The sequence below is a fragment of the Electrophorus electricus genome, chromosome 24 (assembly GCF_013358815.1).
Source record: "Electrophorus electricus isolate fEleEle1 chromosome 24, fEleEle1.pri, whole genome shotgun sequence".
Taxonomy (NCBI): Eukaryota; Metazoa; Chordata; class Actinopteri; order Gymnotiformes; family Gymnotidae; genus Electrophorus; species Electrophorus electricus.
In genome coordinates this window covers 7,686,907-7,714,223 of record NC_049558.1, presented here as the reverse complement: position 1 = coordinate 7,714,223, position 27,317 = coordinate 7,686,907, and the positions used below count along the sequence as shown (strand labels likewise).

Genomic DNA, 27,317 nt, shown 5'->3' with positions numbered 1-27,317 from the left:
TGAATTGAAGTCAAGGTCATTCTGCTGCTCAACATTTAGTGGCTTGGTTCCATTAAAGTGAGATCCTTTCATTTTTTCAGTCTGGATCTTTAGTTGTGTATTTTAGTTGAGTCAGTACAGACTCATGCAGTTGGAGGTTTGCACATTTAGCCTCTTTCTTTATTAGGAAAGCAGACATCAAAGTCAATGCCATGGGTAGGGGCATTTCTAGAGGTATGTTGGATGTACTCTGTAACTCTAAATGTAATGTGGATATTAATATATTCACTAAGGTATCCTAAGTGAGCATATTTCCAACCCAAACTGTAAGAAGTGAGCCACAATTCCTTAGAATTGGATTTATGTTCTGGAATATATGGTGTGTCGGGACTACAGCCATGGACCCTAATGTTCATGGCTCTAGCTCTCTAGCTGTCACACAGAGATACATATACAGGCATCACTTGTATTATGTAATTGCTTATTAAATTGAGTGTATGAAGTTAGTCAAGGTTTAAAAATGACTTAATAATGACCATTCTTACTGCAGTGTTTTCTCAACTTGTTTCACGCTATTTGGTTGTAACATTCAAGCTTGCAAATATCTTTCTGAGTTTTAAGGTTTGACAATTTCAAAGATAAGGCTTGTTGAAAAATAAAGCATTGTGCAAAGACAGGGACTTTTTTCTAGTTCTAGACTACAAGGCCAATGATAAAATGCAGTTAATTGTGCAATTTAGACCAAGAGAACTGCATGCCCTGGCTCATGCCAATCAAGAATTTCAGAGATACACAAATTGACAACAAATCTGTGGTCTTACAAGTTTACTCATATGCATCACATTTTCAATATTAAATATATTGCTTGGGAAACATGCTTTAATATACTATTAACAAAGGATTAACACTATCAAAGAGTACAGCCTGATTTTCCATAAAAAGCTCTGTGGTGTATCAGTTGGTTTACTTGTTAGAAAAATATTGAATATTTTAAATGTAGAAATCTTTTTATTTTTCTTGGCCCTAGAAAAGCTATCTAGGAACCTTTTATCATGAATTCTTCTTTCCTGTTATTGCAGCCTTTTATTTCTGCTGTCTCTTTTTTTCTGCAGATCCAATATTATGTTCAAGTTAGAAGAATATTTGTTTTAATGGGGTACCCAACAAGATGATGTTACCATGTGTAAAATAATGCAATTCGAAATATATTACTAATTTATCTAAATATTTACACTGGTATTAAATATACACATTATATTGCTTCTTGTTTTTTTGGGGGGGGGGGGGGGTTACTTTCATATCAGTACATGATTACAATTTCAATGTTTCACATATTTAATATTGTTTATTTACAACTTTTCATCTTATTCAGCATTAAAGTGTCACATGTCTGTTTTCTCCCACCCAATGCTTTAACTAGTAACAAAGTACAACTCCATGCAGTTACATGTGTCTGGCTGTTTTTAGTGAACACTTTAGTTCTCATTGCCTTATTTTCTTTTGACATTGCCTGACAAGTTCTGAGACATTTGGTACTGACCCTCTTCAGATTAATAGAGATGAATCAATTTTCAAAGTAAAGACTAAATATTAATACTTTATTCTTGTTAACCTTTTTGTCTTGTCTTTTGATTTTAGGCCAGGGTGGTTCAAGATTGGACAAAGGCAGCATTCTATTTACCTTTGATTTAATGTGAGCTTTCACTGACCTATGACAGTTAAAATGGGGTTTCCATGGAAACTGCTACTTCTGCAGTCATTCATTGGGTGCCTTGCAGGTAAGCATCTTGACCTCATCCCTAAGAATTTCAGGGCATTTTTTGGCATATATTTATCTTTGTCTTGTACTATTAAGACTGAATTCCATTCATGAAAGTGGCACTTCTTAGAGAAACAGCATTTCATTATGTTTGCTGGCTTTGTCATGTAAATATATATGGTGTATTGGACACATTACCATATGAATTTAGAAAGAAAGGACTGAAATACTTTAATCTTTGGACTAGGTGTGTTCTGAGACTTTGAAATGCTGAAGGTTTAGTGGTGGAGTTCACATTGTCCATTTGGTCTTTGACATTTTCACTTTCTGTAAGTCTCATAACTATGACAAGTCCCAACGAAGTGTCATTTTGATTCCAGACTTGTTAATTTAAAGGGCATTTCATTTTGTTGGCAATGGATAAAGCAGAGGGTCAGGATGACACAAAATAAAAAATAGAATTTAAAAAGCAGTTGTAATGCAAGCACATCTAGCATTCAGCAATTACCTTCTTGGCACGGGATCTATTTAGTGGGCCAGGTGGTAGTAGGAAATGCACTTCATTGATCTCATTTGATGAAGTGCTTACACCTTCTCCCACACAAAGTAATCTATGTAATTTTTCCGTGGCTAAGTTAGATTTTTTAAAATCCTCAATTTACTTAAAAGTGACTCCCTCTCGCTGAGTTTATGAATAAAGGGATCTTCCTCCTCTTCCTCCTCTGCTGGTATGTCATGTTTCAGTGCACAGTGTTCATTTGCAGCTGAAAAAGCAACTTGCCTTGAATCACCATGGGTAACATGACTGGCTATCTATAATGCATGTTGTGTGGTTTGGAGTCAGTAGAGGGAGGATCGGTATGGATACAATGTAGTGTCATGCTTGGCCTGTCTGCAGACCCTGAACTCCTTAAGAGAGCTCAGCTACACTGCTGTTGCTCTCCAAAAAAGAGAAGTGGGCCATCCACAGATCCACGGGGGGGGGGGGGGGGGTTGATTAAGGTACAGCGAGCACCAAGAGATGTGGATGTGCTTGGAAAGGGCAGTCCATGTGAGCCACAGTGGCTTGATAAAAGGTGACCTCTAGATGAGAAATGTGAACCTAGAACAGCGAGAAGATGTAGTCTTCTTTCAGTGATATCCATTTATAATGTACTGTAATGTAATGTTCTTGTATTGCAGAGAGGGAAAAAAACAAAAACACCTGTCCCCACACACATTTGTTTTATATTTTTAAATTATATACATTGTTTTATTTGTTGTGTGTGTTTGGTAATTGGAAAAGTATTAAAATTTGGAAAATTAAAACAAATGTTTAACTGATTTATTGACTGTCAGAAAGATAATCACATAACGGCTCTTTTGGTTGTTGCATGTCAAACGTTTTGCAGTGCGTAAATATAACTTTAAAATTCATTGTTTTATCGAAATGTACAGTATATTTAGAGGAATATAGAATGGCACTTAATGGAGGATGTTTTATTAGACTTTACAAACCTTTTTGCACTCCAAGGTCAATGAAAGGTTAAAATGGAAGGTTCCTGAAATTAAATAATCAAAAGAAAAATGGCAGTATGTTGAAAAGTCTAATAGCAATTTGCTTGTGAAATGATGTCTGTATGTGCCCTCACTAATTACAAACCATTATATCAACTGTGCAGATACAACAGCAACAAAGAGCTACACACAACTGTACATCAAACTGACAGGAAATCATTGTTTGGAATCTAAACTACTTAGCTGAGATTTATTACTATTGCTCAGTGGACTACAGCAGCTCCTAAGTGAAGAAAGGTCATCCACCCATAAATGAGTTAAATTATTGTATCTGCATTGCTTCAGGATCATTTGTTGATGTATTGCTTTCTGCTATGAAAACCAAGCAGATGATTGGAAATTGGTCAATAATCTCATTATCTTATTTATTGTCGAAACAATTGTTAGTTTCCTCCTGATTTCTGATTCTTTCTACAGAGATTATTGTTGCAAACTTTGGGATATTTTATACGGTATATTGTATACGTTTCAACTTGTTGACTGAATGTATTGACAACAAACCAATTATGAGGAGATATGGTCCTGTGGTGTGCAGCAGCATGTTCTAGCTGACAACTGTGAAATATGGCCAGCCGTTTCATCGTTAGCAGGCACCCAGGACCTTCACAACGGCCCTCAGTGCGCACTGAGGTTCCCCATCTACAATGGGGGCAGGTGCCTAAAAAAAGAGATATATGGTAAGACAATCCTTTGTGGTGGAACCTTGTAAGGTCTAACAAATATTGGACTGAATTTTTTGCAGCCAGGCCTTCTTAGTTACACTTGTTTTTGCCTCGGATTTACTTTCTATACATAGCAACGCATAGACACCATGATGATGTCCTCCTTGCTTTTATGACAAAGGTTGACAGCGAGCACCATATTTGAGTGAGATTGTTCTTGAGGTTACCATTATGCTCCATCAGTCCTATGAATTATCACCACGTGCGGGAGGTGAACTGCGGCCTGTAATCGCTGCTAATATCTGTATGTGCTGCAGGCCTTATGGAGGCTGTTCCTTGGCATGCATGGAGTGGGCTAATGTACAGACAGGTCCTTGTTATCTTAAGTCACCATTAAACATCTGACAGGAGCTTCTTTGTGTTGGTTGTGTCTGGGATATGAGTGGCTGGAAAATTATTTACTCAGAGGATGAATTAACCATACAGGAACTTGGGCACATAGGCAAATGTCTGGAGGTCCTGGGACCTGGGGTGCTACTTTTTTGGATTATTCATTGTAGATCCCACTGCAGGATTGAACTGGCTTCAGTAGCTGAGTTTGGACGAACATGCTTGCCTATCGCTTTCTGAATATATTTCTGTAAAATATTACAAACACAACCTTCCAATATCTGCTTTCCTAGAGCATGCCTAATAATCAACGGCTCCTTTTTTACATAGTTAGTCTCTATAAGGATAAATACTTTGGACATAAAGACACAGGGAAATAGCAGCGCACACTGGTTCATCTTGACCCTGGAAGAGGAATGAACCTGTCTCAGAAGCACCCATTTCCACTGGAAATGGGAGTGTCTGGCTGCAACACAAAAGGAGCAGAGGTAAACCTCAGATTTAGATCCTTGCATGCACCACCAAAGGTGTCTGTCCAGAACTTGCTCAGAGCCTCTCCAAGGAAGGCAAGCAAAGCACTGTTATGGTGCTGAAATTCCTAATCATCTTTAAAACTTTACAAACCTCAACATGTTTTGTAATGACTTCATCAATTTAATGGCCAGCCTAGCGCCACCTGTGCCGGCTTCCATCCAGACACCCTCTAGATTCAGGACATACCCTAGAAAATACCTACAGAAAACAGGTAAGATTACCATTTCTCAGCCTTTACAAACTCCAGTGTGCTGCAGTAATCTTGCAAACCTTGCATTCATGTGTATGATACCAATGTACACAAACACAAACCAACCAAGCATATTCTGGAGGACCTTATTAACATAGATCTGAACCAGATGGGGCACTCACTAAAAATAGCATCACTAGGTATACGTATTATGCTGAGCTGTCACTATAGGCCAGTCATCACTGTACAGAATATAGAAGAGGTTTATGCCATGTACAGCTCAAAATTAGGACCTTTATTCAGTGCAGCCATTCATAGCTGTTCACATGGTACTGATACTTGTTTGTTATCTCATTAACTCCACAGTAGTCGATACAAGGACAAAGTTTGTGATGCTTATCAACTTTATGAATGCTGGGGAAGTAGAATGTTGAATTACCTCCTGTCAGAATGTCTAGATATAATCCTAATGCTCATGGCCAAAGTAGCTCTGGAATAAGGTTGTATTGCAGCAGAAGGGCATAATTAGAGCAAACAATTGCATTATACTCAGCAGGAATTGTTGTGCATACTTTAAATAATTGCTGTGTTTGGAGACTAATTGAGTTGCTCACCTTATAAGTAAAGATTAATTGCTACACCTGTAAATTCTGAGTCATGCTATGTGTAAGCTCTTAAAATGATTAGTTATTTGTCCTTTGCTCTCAGTGCAGTTTTAGAAATTGAGGTCTTACTGCATTTTGTAATCTGTCAAATCTATGCATTATTAATTGATAATGTTTTATCACGTTTTTACATGCCTCATTTTCCAAATATAATTATTCTGCCCTACTCTCTGATTGACATATGATTAAGAAGAGGTTATCAAACCCCTTTAGCAAATTCTTTAGCATTTCAGAACCTGCTTTGTTAGTTTGGAATCCCTGATTCTGACACCTTCATTTTCTTTACATACATTCCAAAAAATAACTTGTACCCATGTGTGAAACTGGCAAAGATCTCTACTGTGGAGGCCTCACTGCATTGTCTGCAGGATTGTTTGCTTGCATGTTTGTGTGCCTTATCTTTGGGAAAGGTGCCTTAATGCGGTGTGATTGGCTTTTTCATTTGATACATAAATCCCCTGAATCTGAATCAAATGGGCTGCAGGCTGCATGAACTGCCTTCGCCCCTTCTCACCCGCACATCCCCCATCCGGGCCTGGATATTCACGCTGAGGTAAGCTGTCTAAATTCACTGGCTTGTCAGCTGCTATTGAATTTAAGATTATTTTTATTTGGGGCCTCAAAGTGCTTTCTGCATTATTACCCCCTCTGCTCCACCAAGCTGGCCAGCCGTCTTGTGGCGGCTGATATCATCCATAAGCAAGTTGAGCCAAACTGTGGAAGTGTGCCTTTCACAGGTCAGTTCGCTAATACTTTGTGTTAGTATTCTGAATTTGTCAGGGGCAGCTCACTCTAGGGTAACAGTGTCTGCCCTGACAGCCCTGGTGTGTGGGCAGAAATCAGACTAGCCACAAGAGCACCAGCACTGCTGATTATTTCCCCAGAGCTCCAGGCAACAACATGGTTTAAGATTTGTCTTCATTAATATTGCATCACCACCTTGTAGATTTTTGAAAGCCTTGACGATGGTCCAACTTGAATACTTCTGGAGACGTCCAAGATTTGAAGTTTCCAATCACTTTATGAATTGGTACACATTCCACCTTTTGTCTTCTTGGCAATATTAACGTTAGCTTCTGATCTTTTCTTCTTCTTTTTTTTTAAACTCAATATAAAAAGCACTTTCTATAGTGAAGGGATTTCAGCGGTTTGCATCAGGTCCACTGAGCCCTCAGGGAGCACCTACAGGAACCTCTCTAGCTTTTGTATGACTGAACACTTTTCCTCCTAGCTTATGCTGATGTCATTGAAAATAATGGCTGTTATTTCCTTTTCAATGTTAGATCTAAAAACATATATATTAAGAACTTGGGATTTCAATCGGGGGGTTCATCCCTCCATCATGTAGCTAGCCTGGAAACTGGTGTTGTACTGAAGTGTCTGTCACTTTAAGATATCATTTTGCTATTATACTCATATATTTATATGACAGAGAAAAAAGATTCGAGAGAAACTCTGCACATTACTGGTAAAAGGACATCAATTATGGAAAATTAAGGAATTATGCAAAAAGAGGCAATTCTTTGGTCTTGTAATCTGTTTACAACACAGTTCATCAAATCAGAATAAATCTCTGCATGTAGATAATACAAAGTCCAATCAATAGCTACTCATTGTTGGGTCATCCATGCTAATATAACTACTCTAAATATCACCTTATCTCCTCTATCATACTTTAATGTTTCTTGAATACGTAGGCAGGGTTATTATTGTGTTATAGTTAAGGTGCTGAGCTTTAAATGTAATTCTGCCCTTAAAAGAACTACAAATACAGATTTCCAATCACAACTCCCCTGTTTGGTTAGGGGAATGGTGTAGACCGATAGTTTTAGCCAATATTTAATCATTTTGTCTGTCAGTACATTTCTCAATGGCACATAAACATACAAAACAAAATTGCAATATTATGTAGGTGGTCCAGAAAAATAAGAAAAGATAATGCGTCTCAAATAGTGCCTCAAAATACCTCATCATTGAGAATTATGATGTAGGAGAGGGAATCTGAACATACAGTGACTGCTGATAAGTCACGTCAAATTTATTTATATAGTGACAACAGCTGTTGTCACAAACCAGCTTTAAAATGTCCGAGTCCAAGCCCCCAGTGAGCAAGCCAAGGGTGACAGTGGCAAGGAAAAACTCCCTAGAGCATGAGGAAGAAACCTTGAGAGGAACCAAGACTCAAAGCGGGCGGGGGGGGGCATCCTCCTCTGACCGTTAATAAACAGAAAAGAGGTAGATGCGATTAGGGATTTGTCTCTGTTTAAAGTACACAAATCTGAACAGGGCATTGTGGTTGCACAAGATTTTCAGAGATTGTAGGTTCCATTTTTGACTATTTTTTATGTTTATAAATCAAAGTGTACTCCAGATATTCATTCTTGGGATAAGAATAACAGGTTTTCATTTTTTTTCTTGTTGAATTTATTTAAATATATGTATAAAACTTAGAGGACAGTAGGGCCTTTCCAGATTGTAATCAACAGTTTGAAATTAGTAAAATGTGTCTGTTATACTGTTATGCATCTGTACTTCAATAGAATAAGCCAAAAGGCACCATTTCCTCTGGTACAGTTTGCTTTGTATGTAATTACCTGTAGTAAAATAGTAACATATATATTATTCAAATTGTATTTCATTTGTAATGTAGAAAATGCTTGTTCTCTAGTTGAAGAATATCCTCTTACTCTAGGCCAATTATAGTTAATAAGACATAATAATTTGCCTGCATTAACCATGCTTTTATGCATAAGAAGCTACTATGCATAATAAACCAAAGCATCTTCCTCGTGTGTCTACAAAACTCTGACCTGTACACTTAATAATAATAATAATAATAATAAAATTACAAGGTGCATAAACTCATACTACTGAGAGACAGAGAACCCTTTGCATGCACTTCCCTGGATGATTCCAATGACCAAAACTTTCTAGCTGCTAAAGATGACTACTGTGTGTTTGCTTTCTGACCTTTGTAGAGCTAGGTTTCCAGACAAGTGTTCATTTCACTTTATAGTTGCTTAAATTGCACTTTTTGTTTTAGTTTGGTATCCTTTGGTTTATTAATCTGAAATTAGGAATGATTAGTGGTGTACCTTCATAACTAATGGTGTTGGGTAGGTGACCTGAAAGAAAAAAACTAAAATATCCTGTTTTCATGGTCTTATGTTCAAAGTTTTAGTGATGACCTGTTGCACAGGTGTGCACACTGCTGCTATTACCAGTGGAACCCACCTGAAGTTATTGCCTTCACATTAGTGGACAAAAAGCTGCATACACTGATATTAAGCTTTATTGACATTTAATATTTTACCTCTTTTTAAACTAGACATCAGATGATTTATGTAGTTTCTCTTTATATTTCTTATTCATATTCAGAAGGAAAAATTCATCAGTATATATCAGTATATGTTTTTAAATGCCAGTCTACCTGTGTTAGGACTCAATGCAACCGAAGAGCATACCACAAAGCGGTTAATGTAGAAATTAATTGTAAAGTAATTGGAAATTACAGGCTACAGTATCATGAGTTAATTTAGCTAAAGTGATTTCACATACTTTTTAAAATGATGATTTAATTTATAATAGCAGAGCACACTTGGCTTTCTTTACGAAGAGAACTTATAAATGCACAGAAATAATGATCAGGGCTATTAGACAAACTAGCTTTGCTGACAGGGAAAAATGCTAAGCACAAAACAATGAGCAAATACAGTAAGTTGAAAATTTCTCAGTAAACACATATTTAATATTTTTAGTGCTATTATTCTGGTTGCTTTTTATATCTGTTTTAAAGTATCCATCACCAGTGCAGCAGGGCAGATTGCACCTCTGTCTGTGACTTTGGCTGATGTGAGGACCCTGGTGGGGGTGAACCCATGCACACCGTCAGTCACATGCCATAAAGGCTACTGCCCTGATGCACTTACCCCAATTGTCATGAAGTGCTTGAGTGGCTGGTCATGGCTCACATTATGGACTCCATCAATATATTTAAAGGCAAAACCAATCCACAGAGCCATAACCTCTGCCATTCACCATTCGTTATCACACTTGGACAGTGAGGACCCTTATGTTAAATTGCTATTCACAGACTTCAAAACCCAGAAGCTAGTAAGCAGTAAACTTTACTCACCTCTGAATACAGAAGCTCAACAGTGCTTCTGTTTCCTAAGGAAACTGATGAAGGCTGGCAAGTACACATGCTTCCTAGAACACAGGACAGGAAAGCACCCTGCCTCAGACAGAAAAGCACCCTGCCTCAGACAGGAAAGCACCCTGCCTCAGACAGAAAAGCACTGCAGTACATGGTGAAAAACTATTCATTTTGTGCAATGCTACTTTTTCTCCACCTGTCTGATATTTTATTGACTAATGTGGGTCAAGTTTTCATTCAAAAGAACATTTACAAGCGACTGTACATGGAGGACCTACAGCCTCGGAAAAGATCTCTATAGCCCAGTAGGGTCTGTTTACAGCCCTGCAGTCTGGATGTAGGCTACAGAGCATTTGGCCCAAGTCTTCTAGAACTTTCTTCACATCAGACTGCTCAACAGATTTGCCAAACAGACACATACACATTCAAACTGAATTGCTACCTCAGCCCTGTTCTCATACCTACTGCACTACTTACTGAACCTAGTCACTTGTGACTACACTTCACTTATTTTAATATTTTAATATTGTCTGCTTCTCTGACAGTGTTAAAGCTGCTGTGGTATATTGCTAGTGGTCAACATGCTCCAAAAAAGAGTAAAATAGTAATTCACGCACTCGATTACCCAATTCCTATAATCTTACCTGCTGTCCTGTGTTTGTACAGTATAGTGATCTGTATAGTTTGAGTTACACAGTTAATCATGTGGTGTACAGTTGCACCTTGATTATGTTCTGATTGCATTAAGATGGCGATGTCTTAGAGAATCTACACTTAGTTCCTCACTCAGTGTGTCTGTGGTGAGAAGGTTGTGACAGTAAAACTGACTAGGACTAGGACTGTTATGTAAAATGTTGGTTTTGTTGTTTTCAGAGGTACTCGATTCATTTACCTTCCATTGCAAGTTCACAATGCAAGTTAATAAGTGGTCAGTAAGTCTTGATTAGAGAGGAAGATTCGGAAGAAGTATTCTTATACCTGGGAATGACTGGAGTTTTAATGAACTTTGTAGGAAAAACAATTCAACAAGATGTTGAGTTGTGCATTCAGTACGGTATATCATAGTACGGTATATCATAGGTATATCATAGCTGTATCATATTTTTATTTTCATAAGCGAAACTAGATTTTCACAGACTTCTGAAAAAAGAATGGTTAAAAAGATTATTAATCAAATAAAAAATTGAGCCTGGTGAGATGAGCATTGGGATTTTAGGTATAGGATATTATAATAAATGTCATGTAGCATGCCACTCAACAGTTTAGAGTAATTTAAATGGATTTTCAGTGATAACTGACTGTAATGTATAACAATATATTCTAAATAAATATAATGAATATTATCTGCTGTTACCTGAACCAAATGTTCTTTATATTTCATGATGAGTAATATGTTGGGTGACCCCAAATGTCATTGTGGTATTTCTAGCCACCCAGATCTTTTGGGCTCCCCTGGTTATATTCCTGTTCTGTGATGTTTCTGCACTTCTCTGACACTTCCTTGACAAATGTGGTAGAGTGTTGAGCTACTTTGTTTTTCAGATTCTTTTGCCCTCGCTATGCATTTGCACTATACACAGCCATACAGCAGACTAAACATTGTTGCAGACTTTAGGAATTTTTAATGCAACTGTGCAATAAAAGTTAACTGCACAGCAATTGAAAACAATAGTATGGGTTTCGGTGCCTTGACCTATGAGTGAAACTACAAGAAATGAGTCGAGAAGAATTACAAGTGTACAAGTGTAAGCAACACCTTTTGTTGTCTTATGATTCTGCCTCTGTTTTGTCTTGAGGTTTTTCAGATCCAGCACTGTACCTCGAGGATGAGTTAATCTGACAGCTGTTTCTAAATGGATGCATTTTTGCCAGATGAATGGCACCCTCACAAAGTATTGACATATATACCAGAAGCCAGAAGTGACCAGCATGCTAAGTACAATTCTGGCTGTATTTTTTCTTTTTCCCATGCCCTTTAGAGAACAGTGTTCCTCGGAAGCCTGTTTTCATCAAGCAGCCCGGCAGTATTGTGTTCCCCCTGCACCCAAACGATCCCAGCCGGGAGGTCACTTTCAGCTGTGAGGCACAGGGGTATCCACCCCCGTCATACAGGTGAGAGACTGCTCTGCCCCATGGAGGAGGATATCTCTTGGATTCTTGGATTTCCCTGTTACTCTTATGTATTCCTTGTGACTAGTAAATCACTGAAGACCAAACAATGTCTTTGCTTCTCCTGCAGTTATGCAGTTATGATTTTACTTTGAAGGTCCACCTCAGAGATGCTAGGAGATTATTATTTCTTGCTAGTAAACTATCTTCAACTTTGATGTCCCTCCTCAGAGAATACCACTAAACGCACAAGCCTTGGTAGCTTATCTAGTCTGCTATTCAAAAGGGGCTTTGAGTCTTATCATACTTAAAGAGACATTTCTCTGAGCTTAACCTCACAATTATTTATCATGTACTAGCATAGGTCAGATCATACCATGCCTCTGAATTCTCTGAATTTGACATTTTGTGGAAAAATGTCTCTCACATGTAACTTTCTGGGCCTAGAAAGTTACAGTACAGTGAGTGCACTTACATACCTGTGCAACCTTCAGCTGCATGTTACAAGCTACACAGGTCTTACCTCATACAGGTTGTCAAGTTTCATAAAAGGGTCTCACTAATTTAAGTCAAATCTAGGATATACTGTCACCTGACAAACTGTCAGTAGACCTTCATTTACAGTATACAACAGAAGTGAAGTACTCTCCTCTGCAATATCGCTTGAATGTTGGAATATTCATTTTGCTTCAGTCAGGCAACACATTTGGCCAGGTCATAGTTTTCAAATTTTACTTATGAGATTTTGGCAGGGAGCTTTGGATTGTTATCATGCTAGAATATTCATCTTCTGCTAAACGTCCGATGACTGGGAGTCATTTTGTCAGTCAGTATTTTGGTATATCCACAGGCGTGCATGGTGCCATCTGGAAATGTTATCTCCCCAACACCTTCTTGCAGCTCCATGTCATCACATTCCACCCTGCACTTCACTGGCGCAACTATACATTCACTGTGGTATATGGCAAACACGCTGGACCCCATCTGAGCTGAACAAATTTATCTTGATCCCATCTGACCCAAGAATGTGCTCTCAGTTTTCATCAGACTTCTTTTTATGTTCTTTAGCAAGATTAATCTTGTAGTTTTCTGCCAAAGAGCAAGCAAATATTTTTTTCTTGGATGCTGTACATAGAGGTTTACTTTGTACTTTGCACTGAACTGTGACAGAAACTCAGATTTCCATTGATAACCCCTGTGTCAAGTCTGAAGCTCTCTCCTGTTTTTCAGAGCTAGATTGTACATGTAGCGCACACTCCATAGTGTCACTTTAGAAAGATGGCCACTATAGCTCTGGTTAATGGTATGGCCTGTTCCAAAATACTGCTGCAACTGTGTTTTGACTGACTTTTAGCTGAAGATCAGTCTTTCTGTATTCTTTACCTTCTTTGTGAAGTCTCACAATCAGATATTTCAATTCCTGTGTTATTTCTTTTACATGTGGAGCCATAATGCAGGCATGTAGATAGACACAGCCCATAAGTCAAAAACTGAGAAAAGCTATGGTGTTCCCAGGTCATTTTATAACAATGTTCATGCAATTTGGCTAATTGATCAGAGGTTTTCTAACTTGTGTGTGAGTGAGCAGTATGTTCACTTTCCTTTCTCCTTTGGGCCTGTATTTTCTATTATTTAGCTTTATTTAGCTGTATTTTCTATTATTTAGCTTTTCTAAAGTATCTGTTTTTGTTCATAAGAGAAGATATTCTACTTCTTAACTTTGAAATAATGCAATTACTGAAAGGTGTACAATTTTTAATCTTTTGACCGCAAAGTAACATTGCACAAGTGTGTTCTCACTTCTGTTGTATGCTGTAAGCCTCTGGTTTTAGTCTCTCAGGCACAATGGTAACATACGCCAGACACTTTTATGGAATAGGATTTCAATTTGGATTCACTTGCTAAATATTTTACTTATGCCTTTAAAACACCATAGCTGGACCAGGATTTCCTCAATATTGGCTGATGGGATTTAAATGTGGTGGCAATGAGTGGCCCTATCACTGAGAAGTTTATGGGACTCCATACACTCCACCAGTGGGTACAGAATCTTATTTCTCACCTATGTAACTACATACTTTTTCTCTATTAGTTTCAATGTAGTTACTGAATAATTAATTAAGATCATTCAGTAAGCCTTATGATTAATAAATAAATAATGAATCTGGAGATTTAACAGGTTAAGACAATAAAAGAGTAGAGTGCAGTTTGCCTGCAGACAATTTTGTTCTGTGGAAATACTGTTCCCCAAGATTGCTCAGAATACTCAGGGGCAGAATAGTGCCCCCTTTACTCAAAGCAGTACTGGAACCTATTCCAGTAACAGAAGCAACTACTGCTAAAGATTATTGATTGTACTTGAGGTATCGTGCTTTCAAATACTTATGAATCACCAAACACTCTTCTTAGGACACCTAAGGCAATGTTTCATGTCATTGGATCAAATTACTTTTGCTATATTGCTATATTGCTTATCCCACCGACTTGGAATTTCGTCCTGTTTGGCTTCAGTAAAATTGCAAACGTCATATCAGGTTTACATTACCCCCTTTATATTATAGCGTTAGTAGAGGAGAAGGATCAGAAAGCTGCATTTCTGCTCAAGACCAATTCTCTGTATTGCAAAGCGAAATTTTTAAAAAACAGTCACACAGGAAACAATCAGGAAGCAAACTAAACTAAACAGGGGAAATGACAGACATACAACTCCAGGAGACAGTAATACAATTTTTGCATACTCATATACTCACAAGAGACATAACTAAACCGAACCAGTGCACAGATTAATCAAATCTTTAACTACACATTTAAAACAAATAAATTGAACTAAATAAACAGCAGCAGGGAGGGACCCGACATGCTGGGAATCATAACCATGCTGCTCTCTGCCTGACCATTATCCCACAGTCCCCAGGATCTGTGGTGGATTCCATAACATTCAGGGTAAAAAAAAAAAAAATAAATAAAAAAAAAAGCTTATAACAGCAGGCACGGGAGCACACTAGACCTCAGTACATGTTGTTTTCTCCAGTCTGTCCCTGGATGAAGGGATGTAGAGGATGTATCCGTCACCAACTGGGGCATCCATATTCTGCCTATTTATGTTGAAAGTAGGTCACCAGTGATCTGGTGTTTTGTGAAAATGTTCAGTGTTAGCATATTTATCCTTCATAGAAAAAAACAAAAACACCCTGAAAACACCATTGAGGAAGAAAGCCTGGTGTCAAGCCTTGGAACTTTTTCCTTCCCTGTTTACCATATTTCCAATTTTGTCCTGTTTACATGGAATTAAGACTCTTCCGTGCTTAAAAGGTGCTTGGCCTCCATTCCTGCTTGCCAGGACGGTTGCAATGAATTTTATTGTAGTGCACATGTTGGAGGAATGATTCCTTTTAGGGTTACATGTGTGCAATGTTCATACACCTGGTATCCCAGTGGGATCTATCATTAGTATCTGAGATATTTGGTGAGACTTAAACTTTGGGCACTGTACATTTCACATTGATCTCTTAAAATCTCACTGCGTTGCTTACTCATATAGAAACAAAATAAGTTGTGAGGCTCTGTCACCTAGATATCACTGTTCTGTGTCTGTTGAATGTACTGTATTTGAGTCAGAACTTGAGCCAAAGGTGCCCAACCTGGAGTGCTCCACCTTATCCAGCTAGGTTTCTTTCATTTGAGTGCCCAACTTTCTTTGTTTTTTTTTCTTTGTTTGCATGTCAGAAAATTTGACATGATAATATATATAATTGTAATTATAAACAGGACAAGTTGTCAAATATCCTATGTCACTCCATTAGAGCTTCACATAGGCCCCAGCCCACTCACTTCATACCAGCTACATCATCACAACTACATCATCACAAGCTCTTCACAGAGCTCATCAGGTAGGCAGCTCCCTTCATCAATGCTTCCCTGAATTAAGCCCATGATAGCTCCAGAAGGCTCAAGAGTGAGGTCTGGCATTCTAACCCATTCCAAGCTCACTTTTTATCCGAGCGGCACCTCTTTTAAACGTAAATCCAACGTGGCCTCCCTGATGAATAAGGCCCCACTGACATCAACAATGCGTGCTCAGTGACACCAGTTCCATCTGGCTTTACACATTATGCCAATAGTACACACAATTGCACTGCCCCCATGCCGCCAGTCACATTCTAACCTGTAAAATCCACATTGGCCTCCCAAGTCACACACCCAGTCCACACCACAGTGACATGACACAACCACTGACTATAGCGCTTTCAGCTACTTCTGATATCCCCCACAGCTACCCTTAATTTATGGCCTCTAAAACCAAATCATAAATATGCCATAAGCGTTATGTTTTGAAAGTGTAATGTTTTTTTTACTTGTTCTTTACACATGCATGTTTTTTATTTTATTTTTTATTTTTATTTTTTTTGAGAGGTCAAAGGAATCTTCCACACTGCCTGCTCCAGGCTAGTGCATCTGTTCTTCCTGAAGAATGAAAATTAGCAAAATTACATCCATGCACCTCCTGCTGTGTTTCTTATTTTGTATACCCCTGAATATTATGAAACAGCAGCTTCTTTCAAGTCTTCTGCTTAATTCATTTGTAAGACTTCGCCAGTAAAAGCACAACTTTTACCATCTTATTTCAACATGACAGCTTATTTGAGCCTGTACCATTTTACGATGCATGTATACACTTAAGGGTGACCAAGAATGACTTCACATTACAGAAGTGTCAAAAAGATTTGGACTATTTTGAGCTCAAGTTTGGAAACTTTGGAGGCTTTGCTCTTTTTAGTGAAGAGAAAGCTCTATTTCAGGTGGACAAGACCACATTTTGTCCTGGCCCAAGCCGCCCATAGCTACGATTACAGAGGGGCCCTCTGAGTTGTCACTGCAGTTCTTCATTTTCTCCTCTGAATCTCCTTAACCGATTATAGATGTAAAATCCTACTGCCCAATCAGTTTAATCAGACAGCTGCCCACTCAGCTTCCCTCTAGGCCTGATGGCCAGTTTTCATGGCTTTTCTTTTTTTGGATGCTGTAGCGGGTAAGGATGGGGATGAACAACTCAGAAGCCATATGGCTTCACTTCTCAATAAGTTGTGAAAGTTCCATTCTGACAGTTCAGCTCATACTGGGTCTAATTTGAACTTAATTCAGCCTTTAAAAGCTATTTCTTCAATGTCATCACTTTAGCTGCAGTCTCTCTTCCCCACTCTCCTCTTATGCGCTCTCTCTCTCTCTCTCTCTCTCTCTCTCTCTCTCTCTCTCGCTCTCTCTCTCTCGCTCTCTCTCTCTCTCTCTCTCGCTCTCTCTCTCTCTCTCTCTCTCTCTCTCTCTCTCTCTCTCTCTCTCACACACACACAAACTATTATTCCCATTCACTCTCTTGCTTTCAGCTTAGTGTTGCAGACTTTCAAACTGCCTCTTAAACAGGGTGGAAAGGATGAATGTTCACTGAAATTGTGAATTAGAGTCTGACAAGGCACCCTGATGCCATTAAAAGTCATCCATTTGTTATAATTACTCTTTCAGGCATTCTAGAATTTTATAAAGGGAATGGTTATGCTGCTTTATTTTCTGTTCTGTTTCTTCAGTTTACATTTCTAAAGTTGGTGGCAACAGCTTTTCACGTTCTTAAAACTCAGTGGCAATAAGAGGTCCACTTTTATTACATAACAGAGTGCAGAGGGTTAAAAGTATTACTTTTCCGTCTGGGACTTCCCAGAGCTTTGAGTCCGACAGCTATCACAATTTATTATTGTGGGCTAGATTTAGAATGTCTCCTATATGCAGATTGTTTTATTTGCAGTTTTGCTTGTTATTTAATGAGTCTTTTTTTTTTTAAGAATGGAAATAATGACTCTGCTTAAGTGCTTATTTTGGGGTGTATATTCCTTTCAATATATAGTATTATATGGTACTTTCAATCAACATGAATTCACTGCCGTTTAAGAATGAGTCTAGCTACCTATTGTAGTGGTTAATACTCCTCTTTGGTTACTTCATACATCAATAATAATTACTTTTGTCTGCTGTGGTATAAGCAGACAGTCCTATTTGTTTGAATATCTATACCAACAAGATAACTATGTCTGGGTTTCTTTTGTAATCACATCTCGATGTTGATGAAGGCATGCGGTTAAGCGGTTGTGTGAATAGTTTCCTGAATATCTGGTGGGATGAGAGGCTGGAATGTCTGCCAAGCAAAAGATAAGATTGCCCACATGGGGAAAAACATAAAGAGATTCAAGGCCAGAGTAAATGCAATGGACGTTCTTATAGAAATATCCTTGTCTTGCTTCCTGTATTTTACTCTGATTTGTGATGAATTATCAAATTCCACAGTACTTTACTCTGAAGCCTTCATGCTGGCATAACTCATGTTTTACAGGTGGAAAATAAACGACACCTTCATTTCTCTGCGCCCTGGCTCTCGCCACAGCATCTCAGGAGGAAACCTCCGCATCAGTCAACTCAATAAAGACCAGGATGTTGGTATTTACCAGTGTCTGGCCTCCAACTCCTTTGGGACCATCCTCAGCAGAGAGGCCAGTCTCCATATTGCCTGTGAGTTGTTGTTGTTATTATTACTATGTTTTATTCCTCTGAAGTGTTTAAAAATGTAGAATCCACATACAGCAATCCTTTTGGGAATTTTTTTTTTTTTTCGTTTGTTAATTTCGCTAGTAGTATAAATAGTGTGGATGATGCTGGGTGAGTCATTCTTTTTCTGTGTTGGATGATTCAGTGAGGGATTCAGTAAAGTATTTCCACTGTATATAGGTGGCACAGATGAGCAAAGATAAGATGTTCTTCTGAGGAATGAAGCCCACGGAGGTCCTTGTTTCTCACTGTTTAATCGAAATATGAAATTTGAAATATTCAGCACAACTACATAGAAACTATTATGAAAGGTAAGTAGTTACAAAAGTGAGGAATGAGTCTGGAGGTGATGCTTGGTCCTTTACACGCCAACAAACCAAACATCACCTCCAGACTCATTCCCCACTTTTGTAACCACTTAGCTTTCATAATAGTTTCTATGTAGTTGTACTGAATATTTCATAGGAGTAATATAACCTAATGTTATTGCAATTATTCATAACCTTGAATATTAAGCCTGTAGGCAACCTAAAGGTGAGAAGAGCTGTTTAGAATGATGTAGCTTTCCATAGCTTTCCATAGCTTTCCACTTTTGCATGTTGTTTCAGTCACAGGTAATGTCATAATTTTCCTTTCTGCTAAAAGCAGCACCACACCATTGTTGACTTTGCCCTATAAAGCTTGCAAATACATTAGTGCAGAAGCCCTGGATCAGCATAGGCTTATCTTGTGAGTAAGACAGAAACTCAGGAACGCAAGCTTTTGTTTTGACTCTGATCCTGGGTTTGATCATTCGCTGAGGAATCAGGCTTTCCTGTTTACTGCCACGGCCAGGCTCAGGAAAGTGCTTGTGATGGGCTTGATGTGATCGTGGAGGTCCTTGGTGAAGCGGTTGGAACTGATGCTTTACTGCTCACATTCGTCTCTTTTATGATATGCGCCAGGAGGGAGCTCTGATGGCAAGGTGAACTTGGTGCTTCTCTTTTGATGGCCGACCATGTTAATGGCAGCTTCGATACGGCATGATAGATGGTTGCAGGAGATTGAATCTCGATGTCTGTTTCCAGCGGTTGGACTCAGGACAAGCTTATAAACAGCCCCGGCATCCATCAGAATCCAGAGAAGGAATACACTGTCATAAGATCCCCAGCCTTTATGCATTATTAATATTTCCTCTATTACCTGGGCCTGACCTGCCTTATGTGTCATACTTATTGGTTGCATCAATTGTCCAGCTACTGGCCCCACACTGAGGTGTCTGTCAACCAACAGAGGTTGAGGCAACACAGACTCTGGATAGCTCATCTTATAACCTTTATCTGTGCCACCCTTGTACAACGTAATTAACTGTTGGTTGAGCAAATTGGGGGGGAATCGGAGCAGACAAAGAGTGGGTGGTATAATTAAAAGTCTCTTGGGAGTAATTTATGACTCTGCTGGCCTTGTGACATTTACAGCTACATGGAGATTTTCAAAATGTGGTTGAAAGGTTTATTAAGATCAAATGAACTGAATAGAACAATGATGAAATAAAAACTTTCTGGTTGGATATCACAATTAAAAGAAATAAAAATACAAATAACTGCCTTGAATGAACTTTGTTTTTTCAGACTAAATCTAATAAAATGGAAATAAATGGCAGTTTAACGTCTGCATAGTTCTTAAAGTTAATATAAAGCTGTATAGACACTAATTATTTCATTAAATTCCATTTTATTTTAAAAAATCACTTTTAACAATAGATGCTGTCTCAAAGCAGCTTTATGGTAGTGTTAGTAGCAAGGGAAAACTTGGCAGGAAACCTTGGCAGAAACCTTGGCAGGACCAGACTCAAAAAGAAACCCACCCTCCTTTGGTGGGGGGCTACAGTCAGAGCTAGCATACTGCAGCCTTGCATCAGCATCCAATCAGGCAGCAGGGATACGCATGCAGTTTGGCAGAGCGCCTCAACAGATTGTTAAGTATGCATAGAGGTGTGCTTACTGCATGATACTTTAAGATGTCCTTGTGCCAGCGGGGACTCCGGTTGATACTGCCATAGCAGCTTCGCTAAAAGGGAGATCCAGAAGGTAACACAGGCATGAGGGCTGCAACACTCTTAACCACCATTAACAAGTCTGAGTGATCACATGAAAGGGGTATAAAGAAAAAGAGAGCAGCAACATTTCAGTTTCCCATTTTCCATAATTATCTGTGGCCATGCTTCCCAAGCTCAGAACATTTAACCACAGACATCACTACATGGGTAGGTTTTCAAGGTCCTGGTCAGGAATCTATCTGCGGCTTTCCGCATTAGCTGGAGTTTGTTTAGACACCTAATAGAAGATCTGAGACAGTGAGGCATTGTGTTAGTCTAACCTTGCAGGGATAAATGCATGGACTAGTTCTTTTCTGCATCATTTAGTGACAGTATATTTTTCAGCTTTGCTGTGTGAAAATGTTGTAAACAGTAATGTCGTCAACATGAGCATCAACATGAGCATCAAAGGAAAGATCAGAGTCAAAAGTTACACCAAGTGAAAATCCATCAAGATTTGGAGATGCAGTCTATTAGCTTCAGAAGAGCACTTCCATTTCCAAGTTGGAGCAAGTTTCTCAGCATCCTGGGTTTTTTTTTTTTTTTTAAATATATTTTCCACACTCTTTAATCCTATCAAGTTGTTTGTGCTCTGGTTTGGCTAATACATACGGTTTCATATCATCAGCATATTGATGAAATGCAATGTGTACGAATAACCATGCCTTGTGGGATAGCAATTTTTACATTTGTGTATGCAGAGAAATCTACACTCGAATTTACAAACTGATTTTGGTGAGTTTGATAGGATCTGAACCTGGCTGGCACTACTAATGTAATTCCAGCAAGATTGTCCATTCTGTGTAATATATGGTCTTTGTTGTCAATAGCTGCACTAATATCAAATGGTACAAGCAAGGAGAGCCATCCCACATCCAAGGTCAGTTATAAGTTATTTACCACTTTTACTAGCTCAGTCTCAGTGTTGTGATGAAGTTCTAATCCTGAGTGAAATAATTCATGAATTTGGTTTCTGAGCAAATTTCAGAGATACTGCATTTTAAGATATTGAGCTGCAACCTTTTCTAAAAAAAGAAGATTTAGGAGTGGCCTAGAGTTGTCACAACACTGGGATCAAGGTTTGATTTCTTCAATGGTTTGATGACTGCTGATTTGAGAGATTAAGCAACATTAAGCAAATTGGTACAGATTTACAGGTGTTAAGAGGGCCAATTACTTCAGGGAGTATTTCTTATAGTAATAAGCAATGTTAATATAGTCTGCTCAGTTGGTTTATAGGAGTCCAGTGGCCCTAGTTCTGAAATCAGCGTTGTGTAGTTATTGGTTGGAATTGGTGCCAGATTATCTGAGACAAGCAGTGTGATCTGAATGTTGTGTCTATTGTTATCAATTTTGCCATTAAAAAGGTATTAGGTCACCGCTTCTATGGAGTAGTTGTTCCTTTGCTTTGCTAGCTGTCTGGTTTCTAGCTGGCTTCACTACTATGCTGAAAAAAAATCTATAGTTACTATTGTTGGCTTCAGTCCGAGCAGCAACATGAGATGAATGAACAGCAATAAGATCTAATCTATAGTTGACAGAACTCTCCACGCAATTCAAAAACTCCTTGATCAGTTATGGGCTATTTACATTTTCATTTTAGCTTTTGAGTAGGTTGATTTAGGGTACAGGGATAATAATTACATCAAGTACTGAGCCTTTTTCCTCTATGTTTATATAGAGTAGTATGCAGGTAGTAAGGTAGTACACAAAGTTGGGTCAAGGCACTCAGTCACTCGATCAAGGTCTATGGGATTGGAAGGCAAGCCAGTCAGATCTGACACATCTGAGAGGTTTTCAATGAAGTCAGGCGCTGTTGGCAGATGTGATAGTGTGCATAATGCAGTGTTGAAGCAAAGGAGAAAGTGTCATTTATGCAAAACAAGATAATGGCCTGAGACAGCATGGAATGGGTGGTGGGGAGGCGTGATATATTTTCTCTGCTGTTGCCGAAAGTCAGTATTAAATCAAGTGTATGCTTGCTGTAATGTGTGCACTGCATTATGTTTTGAGGAATGCCCACTAAGTCTAATAATGATACAAATGCTTTTCTTGGAGGCTTTTGCACACTACCAAAATGGATATTAATATCTCTGGCAATGATCACTTTTTCGAATGACAAAAAGTCTGCAAATTCTCACAGGATATTCAGAGTAGGATCCAGGTGGCTTATAAATAGTGATGAGGGAGGAAGAGGATTATTTCTTGCTCGTGGTTAGATCAGTCACTTTAAGGAAATCTATTTCAAAGGAGCTGCATGTGAGACCCTTGAGTATAACCTAGGGTTTTGGGGAGAGTAGCTGCATAGCTTCCTCCTTAGTCAAATTGAAGAGGGCAGTAAATACAGCTGTATCCTAGAGGTCTAACCTCATGTAATCATAAATATTCATATAACACAAGCTTCTTTAAGACAGTGAATACTAAATACCTGATAATGATAGTTTTGTTTACAGCATCTGATTTACAAGCTGCCTAATATTCATCAAGCCGAGCTTCAGAGCATGCTGGGCATTTTGCTTTAGTCTAATTTTACTTGAATTAAATTAGCATACCAACTTTGACATTACTTATCCTTTCTCTGTTCATAGATAATAGAGTGTGTTGTATCATGGTAACTTGGGTACATGTTATGAGCAAAGGAATAATAGACAATTTCATTTAAGTTGTTTGCCTGTCTGCTGCTTACAGTAATGGCCCATTTCTTGCTTAATTACTGCTAATTGTGGTCAGCCCAGTCTAATTAACTATAATTAATTCATATGTATTTGGCCAATGATGTACTAGTTCAAATTAGATAAAATTCTTCCCAGTGCTGATGACATGTTAACTGATTTACTAAAACGGGTTAAAACATCATCAAATTGGATGAAGGGGCCAGTTTTAAATCAACAAACTAATGAACTGACATATTCACAATAATTATTTTTATATAGCAACTATACCTTAACACAGTGCAAAGCCTAAGGTGTGTTATTAGTTGTTAAACCTTATTTAGCTTTTTCTAGGTTTGGCATTCTTGAACTTTCTAATTATTTTATCATCTTCTGAATATTTTAATATGACTTGCATTTAAGACAGCCTTTTAATTATTTTGGTTAAATGCTGATTCATAGATCCCAGTAAGTGATGGTCAGAACTTGATTTTTTCATAGGGAAAACTCTAGCCACAATTTCTCTGCAATGACTGATTATCCCCAACTGAAAGACCGAATATTCAGCATCTGCTGTGTGCATATTTTATCGCATTAAGTACATGGGCCGCAATTTTACATATGCTATTACAACAGACTTTGATTCTCCCTGCATTATTACGATTGGATAGAAATAACGCATTGAAGAGGCAGTGCACGCCGCCTGTTACTGCAGCTGCTCTGAGACGTGATTGAGACTGTAAGGCTGTTTAAAAGCCCCTCTTTAAAGCACTCTTTGCTAAGGTCTGTCAGATAAGACACAGACACAGACACAAACTAAGATACAAACACCAAAAGACTTCCAAAATAATTACAAATCCACCCCCCACCACCACCACCACCAAAAAAATAATAATACAAAACACAAAATACAGACAAATGTCCTTTGCAGATACATATATTTTGTTGATTCTGGTAGGAAAATTGAATGTTCTGATTAAAGCTGCCTCCAGTGTGTATTTGCAGCTGTTTCTCATGTCCTGTTTCTCATGTCAAAATTAAGTAGATGCATCAATGACTGTAGCAGATCGCACCAGCAATGATAAGACTATCCTCAGGAGTGCTTAGGATGCTACAATTACTCTTTTGTTGTATTATTTACATGTGCAACATGTGCAGAAGATTGTCAGCTAGCACGACAACACTAGTAAGGCTCTTACGGCTTGAAATTGTAATGAATTGGATCTCAAAACATACGCCATTCACAATTGTTGGGTAAGATCAAATGGAAATGTGATTGTGCAGCCTCTGCACAACATTTATAGCATTTGTCCAGCATGACTTACAGAAGTGCTTTGTGGTCTCCATCAAATACATATGCTCATGTGGCAATAGATAGGTCAGTGTTAAGAATTCTCTCAGGCTAAAACCCTGGCTAGAGTGGAAAAGAAGACTCTAGATTTTTTCAGTGCGAATTTAAGTGCTTAGTGACTCAGTGACGAGGTGAGTCTTCATTCTTTGTACATCAGGCAGTCAGTGACTCAGCTGTACGGACAGCCAGTGGAAGCCCATTCCACCGGCTGGATGCCTGGACAGAGAAGAGCCTTGATGCGTATCTTCTTTCTGTCTTGAGGGAGGGTGGTTCAAGATGAGCCATACTAGAGGCTTAAAGGCAACGTGGTGCAGAACAAGGTTTGTATAGTGCTTTTAGGTACATGGTAGCTGGTCCAGTTATGGCTTTGCTGGTGTGCATCGGTGTTTGAAAACTAATGCGAGCCAGTGGAGGGAACGCAACAGGGTGGGGGGATTTGCTTCTCTTTCCATTCTCTGTCATACACACTCCCCAAATTATGGCTGACATACTTTGTTTTATAGTGTAGTATATTCTTTGCATTCCTCTCAAACATGCCCATGTACACAATTATTGTGCTGAGTAAACCAGTGAATAGGATGAGAAGGCTGTTTGTCCTTTAACTCAGTACAGTTTATTGTGAAGTTGTGTAATAGTGTATAGTTTCTAAACACTGTCATTTACCAACCCTGTGATCTCTCAAACTGTTCTTGTCTTATTGCAAGGCAGGGGAGTCATGTGACTCCATATTCACCCTTAAACTGACTGCATTAGCACACCCATGAGACAATAGTCTAGCTTCTGATCTGGGTCCTTGTTCAAAGTATCCTTCTCTTAGTCTGAGAGTTTTCCCTTTGGTGCCTGTCAGCTGGAGGTGTATAAGACCCAGTCCTAGGTTAAGTTCATTTGAACAACTATTAAATTGAATTCAGCACTTCAGCATTAAAGCCTGTGACCTCCTTATAATTTCTAGCTTGTCAGGTTTCTTCCAGTGCCTTTCCTCCATACGTTATCCTGCATCCTGAAATGATTGCTGGATAATACAGTCTGGATTATGGATTATGACGTCTATATGATATTGAATAGAATGTTTTTTTTAAAGGTAATGGTGCTAGAGGCAGTCTTTTTCAGTTGCTCAACCTCTGCCACACTTGGCTCCTGATGGAGTACACCCCTTCTCTTCAATCCCCTGCCCTTAATTCATTCAGTCCTACACGCCCCCCCCCCCCCCCCCTCCAAACACATGCTTGCTAAACTTCTAGCCCAGCCTGCTATGTGCTGCATAGACACACCAATATATGACTGTTTACATTTTTAGTTGCTGATTACAGAGCCCAGGACAATTACAGAGAAGACAGTTCTTCTGATTTAATGATACTTATTAGGATGCAAAGACAGTTTATCTTAAGGTTTTTTTTTTACAGCAGCTTTAAACTCAAACTGTAGAGGCAGTCAAAGGGTGAGAAAGAGTTACTCTATTCCAATGGTATAAGCCACTATATCAAAAATACTGCGGATGCAGTCCAGTGTAAAATCAAACTTTGAATGTTTGTACAGCCAACTGTAAATCTGTGAAAGTTGGAGTAGCATGTATGTGGAAGGTAGCCATGTCGAATAGAGAATTGGACAGCAATCGCAAAGAATATCTTTATCAGATGTAAAACTAGGTGTTTTTAATCAAATGACATCTGCTATATTACTAAGTATAAAAACACTGCACACCTCAATTCTTGTAATATTTAAGCCATGTCTCCCACCACTAGCTTGAATAATGTGCATTAATGTGTTGTCATACCACTGCAATGTAACAGTGAATGTCTTGATTGTGGATAAGACCTAATTATGAATTAACTCATCAGCTATTGGCCACAGAGGACCAATCCATTTACCAATCTGTTATCCGGTCCGCATCTTGCGCTAGACCATGAACTCACCATAATGTAACATAACGTAACATCAGATGTGTATCCAATACATATTCCATTCCCCATCTTACTATGAACCCGCAGCAACTTCAGACTAATTGAACGAGCCAGTAACAGCTGTTGGCTTCACTAAAATGTCACTTGTCTGGAGATATTTTAGTCTGGAAACAACAAAAAACAAGAAAGCTGCTTGTAAAGTATGTAAAGCCAGTATGCCGAGGGGTGGAGGTATGGCTGCATTGTACAATACAACCAATTTAATCAAGCACCTGCAGAGTTTTCACAGGAAAGAGAACCAGGAGTTCATGCTTGCTGTCAAACATGAGAACACCAGCAGGCAGCAGACTCTTGCTGATGCTTTCCAAAAATGCAGTAAACTTCCAGCAGACAACCTGAAGGCTAAAGGGATTAAAGAGAAGTTCATTTATTATTGTTTTTAATTTACTTCTTTTTGATAGTTAATATATTTAAGATATTTATTTCTCTTCAGTTTTGCTTTTTATTTTAAATATTTAGTTTTAAATCATTGCACAGTTGTTGCTGCTGCAGTTGTCATAATACTTGACCTGTTTCGATGATGTAGCCAAGCTTATTGATGTGTTTAATGTACTAGAAAGGTTTTTGATATTTAAGATGTTTCAGTTTTCTATTTCAAATATTTAATCTGAATGAAAACATTACAACTGTTGCTGCTACCTGTTTGTACGTGAAGTGTCACATAAATAAATTCATTTGGAATGCATTT

General features: G+C 38.5%; 1 protein-coding gene across 1 annotated transcript in view; it reads left to right on the top strand.

Annotated features, from left to right (window-relative positions):
- Positions 1-1,625: 1,625 nt before the first annotated feature.
- cntn3a.1 (contactin 3a, tandem duplicate 1) overlaps positions 1,626-27,317 on the top strand; it is a 55,529-nt gene continuing 29,837 nt past the window's right edge. The window contains 3 exon segments of the mRNA XM_027017941.2: positions 1,626-1,757; positions 11,872-12,004; positions 18,378-18,553. Coding sequence (XP_026873742.2) covers positions 1,691-1,757; positions 11,872-12,004; positions 18,378-18,553 — 376 coding nt within the window. The 5' untranslated portion in view covers positions 1,626-1,690.